Genomic DNA, 19338 nt, shown 5'->3' with positions numbered 1-19338 from the left:
TGAGTGTTGTTGAAGCTGCACTCACCCAGGCAAGTAGAGAGTATTCCATTACACTCCTGACTTGAGCCTTGTAGATAGTGGACAGCCTTTGGGTAGTTAGGAGGTCAGTTACTTGCTGCAGGATTCCTAGCTTCTGACCTGTTCTTGTAGGCACACTGTGTATATGGCAATGCCAGATTAGTTTCTGGTTAATGGTAACCCCCAGGATTTTGATAGCAGGGGATTAAGTGATGGTAATACCATTGAATGTCAGTGGGTGATAGCTGAATTTTTTCCTGTTGGTTATTGTCATTGTCTGGCACTTGTGTGGTGAGAATGTTGCTTGCCAACCATCAGCCCAGGCCTGGATATTGTGCAGGTCTTGCTGGTTGTGCACTGCTTCTTTACTTGAGGAGTCATGAATGGCGCTGAACATCGTGCAATCATCAGTGAACATCCTTATTACTGATCTTACAACTGAAGGAAGGTCATTGCTGAAGCAGCTGAAGATAGTTGGGCCTAGGACACTACCCTGACAAACTCCTGCAGAGCTGTCCTGTGACTGAGATGATTGACCTCCAACCACCACAACTGGTGCTCTTCCAGCTTAGATGTAACCTGTCCTTCCTGTTGAGGTCCCACCTGCACCAGAAGAGATTCCAATGATCTAAGTAGCTAAAGCCCTCCCTCCTGCAGCAGCTCTTAAGCCATGCATTTATCTGACCTGCGATTCTATTTTTTGCCCTCACCAACTCATGGCATGGGAAGTAATCCTGAGATTACGATCCTGGTGGTCCTGCTTTTTAACCTTCTGTCTAACTCCCTAAATTCACTCTACAGTACCTTATCCCTCCTTCTGTCTATGTCGTTACTACCAACACATATTACGACTTCTGGCTGTTTTCCCTCCCCCTTCCGAATGCTCTGTACCTGATCCAAGACATCCCTGACCCAGGGACGCCACAGACCATTCTGGAGTCTTGCTCTTGGCTATAGAAATACCTGTCCGTTCTCCTCACAAACGAGTCTTTAGCCTAGACTTATCCCTTCTCTGCTATGCATTAGAGCCAACAATGGCGCCACAAACTTAGCCACTGCTGCTTTCCTCTGGGAGGCCATTCCCCCAAACAGTAAACAAAATGATACACCTGTTTGAGAGGGAAATGACGACCTGCACAACCTGCCTGCCTTTGCTGCCCTTCCTGGTGGTCACTAACCTCCTTGCTTTCTTGGATTCTTTTTTGCTGCAGCTTCATCAATGGCCTGAATCTTGAACACTATAATATCAAGGTGGCAATGGGATTTAGTCCTTTGTTTCTGATAGTTTAATGCACCCCAATTTATCCCTTAGTACAATAAGAACAGAAAATGCTATTAACACTCAGAATCTGTGAAGAGGGAGGGAAAAATTCATTTCAGATCAAAGATTCTTCATCAGCTTCCTTGAAAAAATGTTATACCCTCATGGATTAATGGGAATCCCTGAACCAAGACCACTTAAACTGCTAGAAAAGCATTTAGGAAGGCAGCAAACATTTCAAGACTCTCCAGCAGAGATACATGGAGGCCAAATTCAAATAAGAAAATCCAAAACAAACTACCAACCCATTCACCACTCCAGCCTCTCCCCGCTCTGTCAGGAACCAATGCTTAGAGATGCTGACAAGATCTGTTAGTCACCTCAGAACCCAAACAAATCATCCTTGACCCTGAGGGTCTGTCTAAGAAGAAGAGAAAGCAAACATTTAGAAGATAGCTCCTCAAATGGCTTGTCTAAGGCATATAAAAAAAGTAGATAGCACATTGTGAATAAGATCAATCATGCTATGCTGGCTCTCAGCCAGCTTGGTAAATCTTCTTTCATGAAGTGCCAACAAAAGTAAGGAAAGGCAGCTTCTAATATCACGAATGATTATGTACAGCTTCTTCTGAGCAGAGGAATTTCCATCATTAAATGCAAAATCTGACCATATATGTCTGTAGTTACACGGGTAGTGCTAAAGAACAAACAACCTGCCAGTAATATGTCTAAGCCAGAAAGAAAATTAAAATTTAAGACATAAAAATATCATGAGATTATGTGTAAACAGAAAATAGCAAAAGAAGTACTGCCATTAAATCTGATTTGTCTATTGTTGACCTCTAGTCGAAATAACATTTCTGAACATTTACCAGCTTGCAAGTCAAAAGACAAGGAAAGGAGCAGAATAGTGACACACCAAATTAATATTTAAATGAAGAATTTATTTATAGATTTGAGACAAATACATCTTTGATATTCTTTCCAAACACTAGAAAATGAATGAGGCAACAAAACTGGGGAAAGTGCTGGAAGATACTGTCCATTTCCCATTCCTCAATGCATAAATATCATTCAAAGGTGGGAAGTATTGAGTAGCAAATGTTATCTGTAAAAACAGCTTACATAGAGGCTGACAAAATGTATCATAAAGGAGGAAAAAGGAGAGGAGGGAACTCAAGAGTTGAGCACCTGAATACATCATCAAAGTTGGCACAATTAAATTCAGAGATGATCAGCAGGGCAGAATAAAGGACTACAGATAGCTCGGTAGCTCACAAGGCCATACAAGAAGTGAGGTATGGAAGGGTTTGAAGACAAGAATAAGATTTTTATAATGGAGGTTGCTTTAATCAGGAGTCAGTTTAGGACAGCAGGCATGAGGGTAGTGGGTAAATGGGAAATAGGCAGTGATTTGCATTATGTCCAATTTATGGAACTTAGAATCACAGAGACCAGCCATAACTGCATCAGTATAATCTAAGCACAAAAACATCAAAGGAATTGATAAGGGTTGCAGCAGCACCAGCTGTGACAGCAATGGAATCAGGCTGTGTTGCAGAAGTAGAATTAGTGCTCAAATGTTAGCATGGATAGGTGGTCCAAATCTCACCCTCAGTTCAAAGGCGACACCAAAGTTTATAAGTCTGGTTAAAATTCAGATGACTGCATTCAAATGGCTGCATTTAAATGGAGCTGATGGCCAGGGAACAGAATCTGCGACAAGAGACCAAAATTGCTTTGGCTTACCAGTACATAGTTTAAGAAAATTTCTGTTCATCTAGTATTGAATGTCAAGCAAACAATTGAACAATTTAGAGAAAGTAGAAAAATTGAGAGAAGGAATATTGAGGCAGAGCTGTGTGCTGTCAGCAAAAATTGATACTGTATTTTCAGCTAATGTTGCTGAAAAGCATGAATATGAGACAAAGGATGGGGCCAATGACAGATCCTTTGTTGACTTTGGAGGTAACAACAGAGACTAGGAATAGAGCCAATTGTTGGTGATTTTCTGGCTATGATCGGATAGCTAAGAATGGAACCAGCTGGTGTGGTTCTATACTCAATTGTGTGGAGAAGAGGTATTGGAGGAGAATTGTTAAAAGCTGTAGACGTCAAGAAAGACATGGGATAGATTACCTTTGTCAAGTTACAAAGGATGCCATCTGTAATTTTGACAGGAGACTATTCAATATTGTGGTAGGGATAAAGTCCTTGTTGGATGAATTCAAATAGTGCGTTTGGGAAAGATGGACATGAACATGGAAGAATTTTGTAAGTAAAAGAAAGATTGGGTATGGTGAATAATTTGCAAGGATGAAAGAGTGAAGGACTGTTCTTTTGAAGATAAATTTGATTAAAATAGATTTGAAGGAGAGACAGTTCTAAAGAGGAAACTACAGTGCTATACAAAACCAACATTAATTCATCGAGAACAACTTGTAAAGAAATTTTTCTCACTTTTGCTTTCTGCTTCGATGGGTTAATTTTACTTAGTATTGATAGCTATTAATCTCTAGATTGGTCCATTTCAACTGACAATCATAACTAATATGATAAATAAATAAATCCGTACAACATTGGAGAATATTTCACGTTGGTTAATGTTGCACTGGCTCCACTCACCTAATTCCAAAGGCATCACCTCGGAAAATAAGGAAGCCATCGTTTGTATATTGTTCAATGCTCGGGTTGCTTGCTGTAGTCGTCCATATTGCTGCATAGTTATGCCTATCAGAAACAAAATTACAAATTGATCTTTCACTTTTGTCATACAACATAATGTAACTAATACAGATTCATGATGAAGTTTTATATCATGGTAGTGTGGAGTATTACATGTTTAGTTTTGTGTTTACATGTTGTGTACATTCTATACCTTAAGGGAATGATATATGCTAGATATTGGAAATTTCCGTATCTGCAGAGTGTGAAATAGTACCTGTACTTCACTGAGTTATATAACAGAATCTCACGTGGACTGAAGTTTCTGATATTGGATTTTTTATACGGTCCACCTCCAATTACTTTAAAGGTATATCTAGGAAATTAAAACACATGTTTTTCATGCAGACTTAGGAAAAATATTTTATGGAAGAGTTTTTGTGCTTAAAAAAAGGGATATTATATTTCAATTTATTTTTTCACTTACCTGCCCATAAATTGATTAGATTTCCCTGTTACCATATCTTGAATTAAAAAGAAGGGATAAAACGCTGCAAAAATACGCAAATCTAGTTTTAATAAATATATAGGAGATATGAACTTTATTTGCTTCATAGAACATAACATACATCTGGAAGGGCTAAGGTACCATATGTGATAAACCAAAATATTTCTATTTCAGAAGTGTTCCTTTTAAGTCACAAAGCCTAAATGCCTTAAGTAAATCACTAGGAAGGTTTAATTGTTCTGCAAGTTGTAAATCATTATTAACTATTTTTCTCTTTGTTTTAAATATTCTGGTTTCATAGTCAAAAAATATTTTTCTTACAAACTTTGTTTTTTCCCCTTAAGTTTACCACTGTGATTTGCATTGTCACATTGACATGAAAAATATGCTAGACCCACAATGTTCTTGTGGTTACCAATAAATTTCCTTTGGCAGTGTCCACAGTGAGGTATAGTTTATTAAGTTCCAAAGCAGGTGAGAAATCGGGAATGATAGATGGATGGCTATCTGCAGTAAAGCTATTTGAAGAGTTTGCAAAAGATCAGCCTTAGTTTGGTTGTCTTAAATTTAGTCTATTGGTTATGGCTGCTTATGATATTTTACAACTTGTGTAGCTGTCTGGCATTTTGCAGTAGACAGTATTTTTAAATTAATTTATTTATAATTTCTGAATTCATAAAGTAAGAAAACAAGGTTGTGTAAGTGTTTGCTTTTCTGTCTACAGCCTGATTTTGAGCTGAGCTTGAATCTTTCTGACTAAAAAAAATGAAGCAGTTTTAATGTGAAACTTTAAAATTAAAGTCATTGACTTCTGGCTGCTTCCCCTTAAGAATGTTGTGGACTCGATCCGAGACACCTCTGGCCCTGGCACCTAGCAGACAACATACCAACTGGGAGTCTCGTTTGCATCCACAGAATCTCAATCTGTTCCCCTAACCAGGGAATCCCCTATCACTACCGCACTCCTCTTCTCCCCCCTTCCCTTCTGAGCCACAGAGTCAGACTCAGTGCCAGAGACCAGGCCGTTGTGGGTTTCCTCTGGTAGGTCGCCACCTCCCACTCCCAACAGTATCCAAAATAATATACTTGTTATTGAGGGAAACGGCCACACAGGTACCCTGCACTGACTGCCTATTCCCTTTCCCTCTCCTGACGTTCCTGTGGTTCTTGAGTTCTTTATAGATTCTCTCTGTAACACCAATGTTTGTAGCAACTTGCCGATATTCCGACAATGAAGGTCAATTGGCTTTCTGAAGCACCAAATCATTAAGGCACAAGGGATCCGAGGTGTGTTGACAAACTGCATCCAACATTGGCTTAATGATGGAAGGCAGAGGGTAGTGGTTGTAGACAGCGTAGAAGATTGTCTAATAATACAGTGAGACATGGACCAGCTGTGAAGTCGAGCAAAGCAATAGCAGATGGATTTTAACTTAAGTGACAGTTAATGTACTTTTGTAAGTTAAATGCTAGTAGGATAAATACAAGAGGAGGCAGGGACCTTGGGACCATTGATGTACAGAGGGACTTTGCAGTGTAAGTCTATAGTTTGGTGAAAGCAATGACACAGGTGGATAGGATAGTGAAGAAGTCACATGGTATGCTTGCCTTCATAAGCCAAGGCATTAAGTATAAGAGTGGGACATCATGTTGCAGCTGTACTAAACATTGATTAGACTGTGTTTTGGAGTACTGTCTACAGTTCTGGTCACATACTACAGGAAGGATGTGGTATCAATAGAGAGAGTGCAGAAGAGATTCACCAGGATGTTGTTTGGAATGGAGGACTGTAGTTATAAGGAGAGATTGGATAGGCTGGGTTTATTCTCACTAGAAATTAGAAGGCTGAGCAGTGACCTTAGAGGTTTATAAAATTATGAGGGGCATAGATAGGATATATAGTCAGAGCCTTTTCTGCAGGGCAAGGAAGTCTAGAACGTGGCAGCACAGGTTTAAGGTGAGGGGGAGGATCTTAAAAGAGATCAGAGGGAAGTTTTTCACACAGAAATGAGCTGCCAGAGGAGGTGGTAGAGGCGGATATAATTACAACGTTTAAAGGGCATTTTGATAGGAAAGGTGCAGAGGGATGCAAGCCTATTGAAGGCAAATAGGATCAGTGTAGAAAGGCAGAATGGTTGGCGTATGATTCTATGATTACATTTTGGAAGGAGTGTAACTCACTTACGGTGTTCATAATAGAAGCACGGAATTTCATCAGGCTTGAGGCAGTCAAAGTACATGTTATTTTTATTGATACTGTAGTTTAGAGTGTAGGCAATGTCAAAAGCAAGTCTGTTTCCAGGTGGGCATCCTACATAGACTTTCATCTGTATGCTACCCTGTAAAGTAAAAATAACTCATGCTATAGTTTTTTTTGTGTATTCAGTATGAAAATTGAAAATAAACAGTAAAATTGATGAATTATCGCCAGATGCTTACAAAACTACATACGTAAGTGCATACATCTACTTGTGCATATGACAATAAATAACTTTCGAAACTATTTAAACAGTGCTACAAGCAGTGTTACATGATATTTTAGTTTCAGGTTTCCTGTGAGAAACTTCATTACATGTTTTGTAACAAATAAGAAGCATTTTTATTTTGTCACCTGCATCTTAACTTCATCCCCAAATTCCAAAAAGCAGGCAAGGTCAGAATTGACGACCTGAGAAAGAGAGGCAAGTTATCAGTAAATCGAAGTTCTTCCTACATGTCAAGAGTAAGCTTAATAACCCCCACCCCACTGACTCCTGTAAATAAGTTTTCTAATATAAACGCAATCATTGCTCTGCAATGCATTGTGAAACATGACTAATACAACAGTCTTCTTCATGCACTTAGTGTCTTTCCACTGTAGCTAGCTTGGTGCACGAGTTCCCAGGTTCATCTTGATATTCATGGAGTTTTTGCAATTTTTCTGGCTAGATATTACTAGCCAGATTTACTAAAATAAATATTACTTTATTTTTTTAATTCAATATTTTCCTTTCCATTATTGTACCTTACACTTTCCTTCCCCATTCTTTCGTTTCCATCTTTGACAGTTCGTAGGACTCCTGTTACCCTCCACAATGTTGCTTCCCTTCAAAATGCCGGATCAGTTTTTCCTGCGTTTATCTACAGTGAAGCTGGCTTTGTTTTCTATATATACATATCTGCTTCTTTACCAATTTGCTTTAACAAATTCCCAGTGCTAATCCAAAAGTGTACTTCTTCCACCATGGCATTCAACAACCCACAGGCCACTTCACCTTCCACTTCTGCTTCTGCTTCTCCATGCTGGCCAAGCCCACCCACAACAGAGAGTTATCCAGCCCCACTACTCTGTGCCAGCTTTCTTGCTCTAGATAAGCTGCCTATTATTCCCATCCTCATCATCTAACCTCATTAGCACATGCTTATACTTGCATCCTTATTTGCATATCTAGTTTCCCCTGACATACACCTATTTGCTTCAACCCTTGAGTGGTGTCACTGTTACAAAATTGGAGCCCAAATGCAAGTTGGCTTGGTAATATATCAAATAGAATGAACACTGCTACTCGGGAGGGTTTAAACTAGTTTGGCAGGGGGATGGGAACTAGAGCACTGGGTCAGAAAGTGGAAGGATTGAGAGGAAGATAGATGTCAGGGCCAGTAAAAACAGGTAGGAGCAAAGTAATAGACTTGATAGGACAGACAGTTCGAAGTGTATGTATTTGAATGCTAGGAGCATTATGGGTAAGGGTGATGAACTTAAAGCATGGATCAATACATGGAACTATGATGTGGCCATAACAGAGACTTGGTTGAGAGAGGGACAGGAATGGGTGCTTAATATTCCAGGGTTTCGATGTTTTAGAAAAGATAGACAGGGAGGTAAAAGAGGGGGAGGAGTTGCACTACTAATCAGGGACAATATCACAGCTGCACTGGAGCTGCAATGGAGGGCTCGTCCCTGAATCTATATGGGTAGAACTTAAAAATAAGAAAGGTGCAATCACTCTGATGGGATTATACAGACCACCCCCCCCCCTCCTGCCCCCCAATAGCCACCGGGATATTGAGGAACAAATATTCAGGCAGTTTAGGGAAAGGTGTAAAACTAATAGGGTTGTTGTCGTGGGGGATTTCAACTTCCCTAATATAAACTGGCACCTCCTTAGTGTAAGAGATTTAGATGGGGCAAAATTTGTTCGGTGCATCCAGGAAGGTTTCTCAAATCAATATGTAGATAGTCCAATAAGAAGAGGGGCCATACTGGACCTGGTGTTGGGTAACAAGCCTGGCCAGATGACCAACCTTTCAGTGGGAGAACAGTTAGGGACAGTCACCACAACTCCTTAAGTTTTAAGATAGCTATAGATAAGGATAAGTGTGGACCTTGTGGGAGAGTATTAAATTGGAGCAGGGCAAATTACGAGACAATTAGGCAGGAACTAGGGTTAATTAATTTGGAACAGTTGTTTTTGGGCAAGTCCACATCTGACATGTGGAGGGTGTTTAAAGACCAGCTGCACAGAGTATAGGACAGGTATTTTCCAGTAAGAAGGAAGGCAAGGTAAGAGAACTTTGGATGTCGAGAGAGGTGGTAAATTTAATTAAAAAGAGAAAGGAAAAGTATGTAAAGCTTAGGAAGCTAGGATCAAACAGAGCACATGAGGATTATAAAGAAGCCAGAAAGGAACTCAAGAGGGGAATTAGGAAAGCCAGGAGGGGCCATGAAAAGTCCTTGGCAAGTAGGATTAAAGAGAATCTCAAAGCATTCTATACATACATCCAAGAGCAAGAGGATAACTAGGGAGAGGGTAGGACCACTCAAGGATAAAGGAGGGAACATATGCTTGGAAGTAGAGGATGTGGATGAGGTCAAGGTCCTTAATGAGTACTTTGCATCAGTACTTACCAAGGAGAAGGATGTGGAGGATAGGGAGATCAGTGTGAAGCATGCTAATATGCTAGGGCATTTCGAGATAAAGGAGGATGTAGTGTTGGGTCTCTTAAAGAGCATGGTGGATAAGATCCCAGGGCCTGATGGGACATACCCCAGGTTATTGAGAGAGGCAAGACATGAGATTGCTGGGGCCTTGACCAATATCTTCATGTCCTCTCTAGCCACAGGCGAGATCTTGGAGGACTGTTGTTCCATTATTCAAGAAGGGAAACAGGGATAATCATGGTAACCATAGACCGGTGAGTCTCACGTCAGTGGTAGGGCAGTTACTGGAGAGGATTCTTAGGGATAGGATTTATGAGCATTTGGAAAACCATAACCAAATTAGGGACAGTGAGCATAGCTTTGTGTAGGGCAAGTCGTGCGTTACTAACTTGATTGAGTTTTTTGATGAGGTGATGAGGGTGATTGATGAAGATAGAGCTGTGGATATTGTCTATGTGAACTTTAGTAAAGTGTTTGACAAGGGCTCACCCAGAAGATTAAGATGCATGGGATCCACAGTGAATTGGCCATTTGGATTCAGAACTGGCTTGCCCATTGAAGACAGAGGGTAGTGGTCGATGGGACTTATTCCAGCTGCAGGTCTGTGACTAGTGGTGTTCCTCAGGGATCTGTACTGGGACCTCTGCTGTTTGTGATGTATATAAATGACCTAGCTGAAAACGTACATGGGTGGGTTACTAAGTTTGCAGATGATACAAAGATTGGTGGTGGTGTGGATAACGTAGAAGACTGGCAAAGGATATAGTGGGATATAGATCAGTTGCAGATTTGGGGAGAGGAATGGCAGATGGAGTTCAACCTGGCCAAATGTGAAGTGTTGCACCTTGGGAGATCAAATGTAAAGAGACTACACTGTTAATGGCAAGACTCTTAAGAGTGTTGATGAGCAGAAGGATCTTGGGGTCCAAGCTCATAGCTCTCTGGAAGTGGCTACACCGGTTGATCGGGTGGTAAAGAAGGCATATGGTATGCTTGCTTCATTAGTCAAGGCATTGAGTGCAAGAGGTAGGAAGTTGTCCTGTATCTTTATTAAACTTTAGTTAGACTGCATCGGAATATTGCATTCAATTTTGGTTGCCCCATTATAGGAAGGATGTCAAGGCTTTGGAGAGGGCATAAAAGAGATTTACCAAGATGCTGCCTGGATTAGAGGGCATATGCTATGAGGATAGATTGGACAGACTTGGGTTGTTCTCTCTGGAGCGGTGGATGCTAAAGGGAGATCTAATAGAGGTTTATAAGATTATGAGAGGCATAGATAGAGTAGACAACCACTATCGTTTCCCCAGGGTTGAAATACCAGAGGGCATGCATTTATGGTGATAGGGAACAAGTTCAAAGGAGATGTGTGGGGCAAGTTTTTTTTACACAGAGAGTGGTGGGTGCCTGGAATGCACTGCCTGGGCTAGTGGTGGAGGCAAATATGATCGGGGCATTGAAGAAGCTCTTAGATAGGCACATGAATGTGAGGGAAATGGGAGGATATGGACATTGTGTAGGCAGAAAGGATTAGTTTAGTTGGGCATTTAATTACTAATGTAATTGGTTCAGCACAACATTGTGGGCCAAAGGGCTTGTTCCTGTGCTGTACTGTTCTATGTTCCAAGTAGGCCTTAACAGGAGGACAAGAAACCTTGTTCAATCATGTTAAAATGGCTGCTGGGTGTCCAAGACCAAAGACAAATCTCTTCTTATTGACCTGATGTATCTGATATTGCAAGGGCTTTTGCTTTTGTTGTGGGGCTGCTCTGGCAATTTCAATAATTTCCCCAGCTGTCCACCTCCAAAGCCATGACATTTCACCATCCATAGGAGAAGCAGAGTGCTTGCTCATCCCATCCCACTATTCTCAGTGAAAGATAACTCAAGTTGTTGGTTCTAGCTGTGAAGCACCACTTTAAGACTTTAAGTAGCAGATAGTATAGTTGTCTCACAGTTCCACTGATCCAGATCTAATTATGACCATTGGTGTTGTTTGTGTGGAGTTTGCACATTCTTCCTGTGACAATGTGGGTTTCCCCTGGGTGCTCTGGTTTCCTCCCATTTCCCAAAGATATGCTGGTTGTTAGATTAATTGACTGCTGTATACTGTCCCCACCAAGGTGGATGGTATGAGTCTCTGGGGGGGATGGGGTTGTTAATTGGCAAATGTGAGAGAATGGGTACAGAGAAATAAATTGGAGAATGGGATTGCCCTGAAAGCCAGCATAGACTTCATGGCCCAAATGGCCTTCTATGTTATAATGAAAAATGAAAGATCACATGTGGTTAATGCACTTTCGAATTTTCTAAAGATGTTCGATGAAGTTGCACATAATTTTTTTCAGTTATTCATTTTTTGAGGATCTGGGTTTCACTGGCAAAGCCAATAATTATTGACTAACCCTAACCGTCCCTGCAAAGGTGATGATGGGCCACCTTCTAGTATTGGTACTATCCTACTGGTGAAGGCACTACCACACCGCTTTGTGCTGGATGGACTTCTTCATTGTTGCTGCACCTGCACTCTTCCAGGCAAGTAGGAAGTATCTCATCACAATCTTGATGTGTCTTGTGGAAAGAGTTTATGGTATCAGGAGGTGAGCAACTCCATTCAGAATACCCAGCACTCTGTTTTGTTGAAGATGGTCATTGCTTGGGATTTGTGTGCCATGAATGTTCTTTGCCACTTGTCAGCCTATGTTTGTATTTTGTGCAGGCATGAACTAATTCATTTGCTAAGGAGCTACAAATGGAATTGAACATGGTGCAATCAGCGAACACCCCTATTTCTGACTTTATGACGGAAGAAAGGGCATTTATGAAACAGTTGAAGCAGCTGAAGTTGTTGGGCCTTTACACAGCCCAGAGGAGTCATGGTTCTGGGATGACTGTCTTCTAAGACCACAATCAAGCTTCTTTTGCAACTCCAATCACTTGTGTTTTTTCTTGAAGCTACCGACTTCCAGTTTTACCACAGCTCTTTGCTCAAATAGTGCCTTGATGTCAAGGGTAGTCACTCTCACCCAGACTCTGAAATGTAACTGTTTGGTCCATGCTTGGACCAAGGTTGTAATGTGTTCTGGAGCCCAGAAGCCTTGGTGAAACCCAAACTGGGCACTGGCAAGTTGGTAACTGATGAGTAAGTGTCACTTGATAGCACTGTCAACATGTTCCATCACTTTGATGATTGAGAGTAGACTGATTGAGCAGTAATTTGACCTGATTTTTGTGAACTGGACATATCCGGGCAATTTTCCGCACTCTTAGCAAAAGGAATACAAGAGGTAGTAGCAACATGGATAAGAAATTGGCTTGGAGAGAAAAGCTAATGGAGAAGTTATTTTTTGAACTGGAGGAAGATGCACTCTTTGGCTCCCCAGGTAATGGTACCACTAATTTTCTTAACAATGTACAAGTACCATTTCAAAATGTACATTTAATATATAATTTGGAAGTTTGGCAAAGTGCAGGGGATAGTGATATACTTCAAAGTGACCCAGCCAAGATGGTGGAATTCACAGACACATGGTAGATCTGTTCCACAACTTCCAACTTCAGTATAATAGAAGGAAAATTTATGATGCAAGTTAGATATTTTAAGTCAGTGAAGAAGAGGCAAGAAATTTTGATACTAGCAAATGCTGTGCCTTGTTTCTTGGTTACAGCTGTAGGACTTTTCCTCCTATACTTAACAGCACATCCAGGAAAGCATCAGTGAAACGGGACATGGCTTTTGCCCATCTCAAATTTGCTTGTCTCTTCTTCCTGACTCCAAACTTCCTCACTTGCATCTATGTATTTTAGCTTTAAATATTGAAATTGAGATCACTTCATGTGACTCCATATTGTTCCCTTTGCTGCTGATTTGACAGTGATTCTGAAATAAAATGCCAATAAGGTGCGTGAATCAAAAGGCAATGCAAATACATTGAACTTAGCTCTGGATTTCCCACACACTATTCAACACATTAGAAACTTAGAACCAGGGCTTGCACTTCACATTTCTGGTACACATTATTAAATTGAAAGCAGATGGTTCTCTATATTGATTATGTTGCCATTTAACTGTATGATAAACTTTCCCATGGCATGAGAGATTATAAATGGTGTAAGTAACAGTTACAGTTTTCCTGCAAAGTCACTGCCTGTTTAACATATAATAACTATTGTTACGGACTCAGTGAATGTCCCTTTAAGATAGAGAGTGTGTGTGTATGTGTGTGTGGGGCGTGCTTACGTCAATAGAAGATAAAGGACGTAATGACGTTGTTGAAGAAGTTAGAAGAAGAGAGAGAGAGAGAAGGGAGAGAGACACCAGCCTGCTAGTTTTCTCTATCAATGGATGAGAAACAATAACTGTGTCTGCCACTGAAATCCATGTATGGAAACTGGAAGAAATCCGGTGGAATTCACTTTGTTGCTGACCTGTAGAAGGAAACAGGTATTTGTGTGGACAACCACGATTCGGATGCTTTTCGGGGTGAGGAAGTCACTACCGAGTAAACACTGGAGTGTCGTTTGGGTTCCATCGTGGAACATTTGGATTTCGTATTTACTCTCTCTCTGTTTCTCTATGTCTACGTCTTATCTTCAGACAACGGTGGTTGTTGAAGAAGCCCTTGCTCCTGTTTCACCTTATGGCTTGCGGAACTGAACTTTAAGAACCATTCCTGAACTTGGAGTTTGGGACTTTGCCACACACACACACACACACACACACACACAGTTTAGTTTTTGGGGTTAATGTTCAAGGTTTAACATTTTTGAATTCTAACATACTAACATTTTTACTTTTATTTTACGTATTATCATAAGTAGTGATTAATAAAATAGTTTTTAACACTGAATCATGCTCAGTGTGTTTCTTTTGTTGCTGGTTCGTGACACTATTCACCTTGCTGGATGAGTAATGATTATCACTAGTTTTAAGATAATATTTAAGTGAAATGCAGTGAACTACTTACTTCGTGAGAAAGAAACAATATTATGTTATGCTTAACAAATTAGTGTGAGAGATTGATTCAAGGCATTTTTATCAAAGCTAGTGGCATAATCTGTAACTATGCATTTGAAAGTCAAGAATCAGCAAAAGATTGAACTTATCAATTGTGTACCAGGTTTGAAGTGAGCAAAAACTATTTGGAGGTGATTCATTATCTTGAAGTTGAATGTTCATTCTCCATGTTCTATAAACTTCAGATTCAGAACTCTACCGCTTATATCCCATTTCTCATGAGGTTCAGCTTGCTCAACATCCTTCTAACCAATATGGGCTCTATTATTCCAATATCCCAGAGACATAGAACATCACACACAATGGCCCTTTAGCCCATCATGTCCATGCCAACCATCAAATATCCATCCATGTTAATCTCAATTTCCACCACTTGGCCTGTAGCCTTACATTGCCCTGGACATACAAATGCTCCTCTTGATACTTCTTAAACGGGTGAGCATCTCTGCTTCCACCATCCTCTCACCAGCGTGTCCCAGATACCAACCACCCTCTGGTTTAAAAATCTCAGATCCCCACTGAACCTCTGGTTTTATACATCTCGGGTATGGGGCAAAGTTTCTACCTATCTATCCCATCTACGTACCTCAGAATTTTATATACCTCATTCAACTCCCCCACCCCCTCCACTCCAAGGAAAATAACCCCAGCCTATCCAGTCTCTCCACATAACTGAAATGCTCCAACCGAGGCAACATCCTGGCCAATCTCCTCACACCTTCTTCAGTGTAATCATGTCCTTCCTCTAACGTGGTGGCCAGAACTGCACATAGTACTTCAGCTGTGGCCTAAGCAATGTTTTGTGTACTTATATCATAACCGCTCTGTTCTTATTTTCTATGTCCCTGCTAACGACGGCAAGAAAGCAATATTCCTTTTTAACCACCTTAACTACCTTAAAATATGGCAGCCTATTCATAGACCCATAGACATGTACATCAAAGTCCCTCTGCTCCTCAACATTCCCTAGTGCCCTACCATTCATTGTGTATGTCCCAGCCTTATTAGTCCTCCCAAGGTGCATCACCTCAGACTTATCAGGATTAAATTCCACCTGCCATTGTTCCGCCCATCTCACCAACTCTTCAATAATCTCCAACTCAAGGAGATAAACTTCAATCACCTCTGTTAGCAAGGCTATAAAGACTGCGTACTCCTGTCAGTAAACACCTCATTGCCTAGGGTTGGACCAGAAGACCTTTGTGAACTACACACTGAAGGATTCAGTTCTTTCTCCAATACAAAATGCTCATCCATTCATTTTAAATTCATTCATGGTCTCACCTCCCAGTCTCTCAATAGCTTAACATCCTTCCACAACTCTCTGATACTTTGAATCTGAATTGTGTCTTTTCTTCCAAATGCCCCACCAGCTGACATGCGATTGACTAATCTGTCTGCCCAAAATTTCCCTCTCAGAAATATTGTGTCTTGTCTAGTTCCCTTTCCTTGTAAAGAATCTTTGTAAAATACATATGTGTATAAGCTTTAGGTCGCCTTTTCTATTATTTCATATTTTTCAACACTTATCTTGGTTTGATTGCACCATTGTCCTTTCACTTCAGATTAATCTCACCTTTATTGAAACTGAAACTAACACCAGATCTTCACCTGACAAGCTTTGTCCTCGATAAAAATATTGGTCCGTCAATGAGACCTGAGGGCAAAAAGACATATAAGTAAAATAGTACAGAAAACAAATGACAATACTTCATCCAAAAAATTGTGGAAAATTCTGTTTCTTAATTAGGTGCCAGTGGAAACAATACGTTGAGAACCTAACTACAGTCTTCCTGGGCATAACCGTGACACGATAGAGGAACAAAAGAGTCCGTTGAATGTGGCACGTTGTTTAATTTGGTTTATTGGATAGGATGTGCAAGTTGCACAAGAACGTATGATTTGAGACAAATTACAAACTGGATGTCGTCCAAGAGATGAATTTCAATATAAATTTTCAGATTCTGCACCACCTTTCCACTGGTTTATGATTTAGAGATAAACTAATAAGGAAAAAGATCGTTTAACTGAAAGTTATTATAAGACTGTGATTCCGAAGTAACTTTTCTTTTCTGCAGGTTAAATATAGTTTTCACCATACTATACCATAACAAAAGCACATTGATTCCAAATCAATTCACAAATCTGATTACTGGTGGGAGCTCTTGCAATCTAATTTTTTTTTATTTACAGCGTGGTAACAGGCCCTTCCGGCCCAACGAGTCCGCGCCGCCCATTTTAAACCCAAATTAACCTACCCGTACGTCTTTGCAATGTGGGAGGAAACCGGAGCACCCGGAGGAAACCCACGCAGACATGGGAGAACGTACAAACTCCTTACAGACAGCGACGGGAATCGAACACCAATCGCTGGCGCTGTAATAGCGTCGTGCTAACCACTACGCTACCGTGCTGCCCCTTCATCCTACTGCACCACTGCCTACAAAACCAGCCTCTCCCAACCCACCTCCAACCACTTCACATCACATTCATCCAGCTGATCCACTGTGTGCGCAACAATGCAAACTGTTTGTGTTAATGTAAAACTGTCAAATTGTTTTCCTTTCCTGTATTCAAATTTTAATGTAAAGTACAAAAGATCTACTGGATCACTATTGCCTTTTCTCATCACATGATAAAATTACATAATCGGAATGTGATAATGATTCCACATTTTTCCTTGTGTTCCTTGTATGCCTCAAAACTCTACAAGTACCTTGTATATTAGATTCCCTCTACTCAATAGCTCCTCCCTCTGTAGTTCAGCCAGAACATAGTCTGGGGACGAAACCTGAGCTGACATCCATGCCTGATTGATTTCATATTCTTCAGACTCCTCTCCTACAATAAAAGAACACAAATTTTATGTGGTCCAACTAGTTAGAACAAAAATCTGCTATTTATACTTTAGGAAAGGCTATGATCTATTATCATGCATACATAACATTTTAATTTGAAGAACAGTGCAAAATCTATTAATGGTCAAGATATTATGGTATTAATAGAGTACAAGCATATCATCCCAAGTTCAAAACAGCAGCAAACAGACATTCTTGATCAGAAACCCACAACCTATGTTGGCTGGTATCCTGAATGCATTCAGATTATAGGCTATGGATTTGGACTGGATGACTTCTGCGTATGTTTTCAACATTGTTGTATCTTATTGAAAGGTCCCATGTAACACTTTTCTGACGATGGTGATGCTGTCTAAATAGATTTGTTATTAGATTTCATCTTTTATGATTTATCTCCCTTGACAGAAAACTCAGTCATAAAATTTGCTAAGTCCTGTTCCACCATAAGCCATGCTATATAGCCTATGTTTTGTGACATAACTTTCCAGTACTGGGACTGGCTGAGAGGGATGGATTACCAATGTCACAATCACATAGGGATGTTGTTGGTAACTTTGATCAGAATTACTTTGCTACGTGACAGAGGTGAAAACCTTGAATGGAAGCATTCAAGCTGGAGTAGAAAATTAACCCACATTTTTAGGTATTGTTTTACCTTCATCTTCCCCGCTCAGAGGTAAAGATGACCAGGGTGACTTTATTAAAGGAAATCAGATAGATGTATGAGGAAATTTTAACAGCTGTGGGTTTAGATGCAGATAGAAAATGTAAGAAAAGGTACTAAAATTGCAATCATATCTCAAAACCCATTCCAAATCATTGATTATTTTTCATACGTATAATCTTCTGCCTGAATGCAGACATCATAAGAGAAGCAGGTTCCCTATTAACACATGGTAATGGCTTAAATGGAGCAATACTTCACTATTTAAATTAAATGGGTTTCCCAGCCTTGCTGAACATTGAAAGCATGGCAAATGCAGCTTGACAATCGTGGTTAAAACACGTTCAAATACTGCAAGTCAACCTAGTACTCACTGCTACCTTTCCTTCACTTAAACTTTTCTGTTAAAAGCTTCCTTACTATTAAAGATCTTCTGACTTTGTTCAAGTTGAATGTCACCTTGGCTGCCTTGGATTAGCAAAACTGGGTGTACAGGAAGGAGCAATGCAATCTAAGTCACATTAGGTAACAAGCTTGTTAAAATCTTGGTCCCGGGGGTACTAGCAGTATTTTGGAGTCAGTGCCTCCAAAAACCTGAGGCTCCAGAGATGTTGTTCTTCAGAAAGCTTTTGGTAGACAACCTTGGGAGATAGTACATGAACCCTCCTCCTCCTCCTTTTATATGGTATGTCTGCCTTGTCTCAACACCTGTTTTATCGCCCCACCTCATGCTGTATACTCAGCAGAGCCTCTCCATAAGCACCGGTGAATAGCACTTAATAATATAATAACATGAGAAATAGAAAAAGGAGCGTGCCATTTGGACATCGTGCCTGCTGCACCAATCCATAAGATTATCACTGATCTTTTACCTCAGGACCATTTTCCTGCACTAACCCCAAAACCTAATTCGCTTAATAAACAAAAATCATTAACAGTCATTACAGGCATTAAAGTCAAGTGTACCCACTGTCCATTCTGAACCCATGGTTACTTTCTTCTCTTGCTACCACTTCATCTTCTCAAAACTCGATTCTTTGCATTGGCCCTTTAAATACTAGATTTGAGATTGTGCCCAGTGGGACTTTACTGCACCCTGGATCCACAAGCAAATTGATGATGAGCTTTTTATGTTGAAATGACACTAACAGGTATACTGAACTTATTCTGGATTTCCCATGCAAGGTAAGATAGTTGAGTGAAAACAGATTTGGAGAGTGGCAAATCCAACTGGATATTGGATATGTGAGCTGAATTAAAAGTGATCTGTGCTTTGATTACCTAATTGGCAAATCTTAATTATAATTTTTTTAAAGCTGTCTTTGTGTCTGGTCTGAGTGTAAGTTATAGACCCTGTGTATGCACCACACAACTGGAAAATTCAGTAAGCTTAAATGGTTGCTGTTTGCAACCTGCAACCAGTTTCT

General features: G+C 40.3%; 1 protein-coding gene across 1 annotated transcript in view; it reads right to left on the bottom strand.

Annotated features, from left to right (window-relative positions):
- Positions 1-19338, bottom strand: part of LOC127586265 (cation channel sperm-associated auxiliary subunit gamma-like) — a 134957-nt gene that overhangs the window by 33758 nt on the left and 81861 nt on the right. Inside the window, exons 12-16 of the mRNA XM_052044071.1 lie at positions 17106-17230; positions 6637-6790; positions 4431-4494; positions 4221-4319; positions 3905-4009 (exon numbers count right to left, since the gene is read on the bottom strand). Of these exons, the coding sequence (XP_051900031.1) occupies positions 3905-4009; positions 4221-4319; positions 4431-4494; positions 6637-6790; positions 17106-17230 (547 nt within the window). The remainder of the gene's footprint in view (positions 1-3904; positions 4010-4220; positions 4320-4430; positions 4495-6636; positions 6791-17105; positions 17231-19338) is intronic.

This window comes from Pristis pectinata, chromosome 35, assembly GCF_009764475.1.
Source record: "Pristis pectinata isolate sPriPec2 chromosome 35, sPriPec2.1.pri, whole genome shotgun sequence".
Classification (NCBI taxonomy): domain Eukaryota; kingdom Metazoa; phylum Chordata; class Chondrichthyes; order Rhinopristiformes; family Pristidae; genus Pristis; species Pristis pectinata.
The sequence above is the reverse complement of the archived record's forward strand: the minus strand, read 5'-3'. Positions and strand labels throughout refer to the sequence as shown.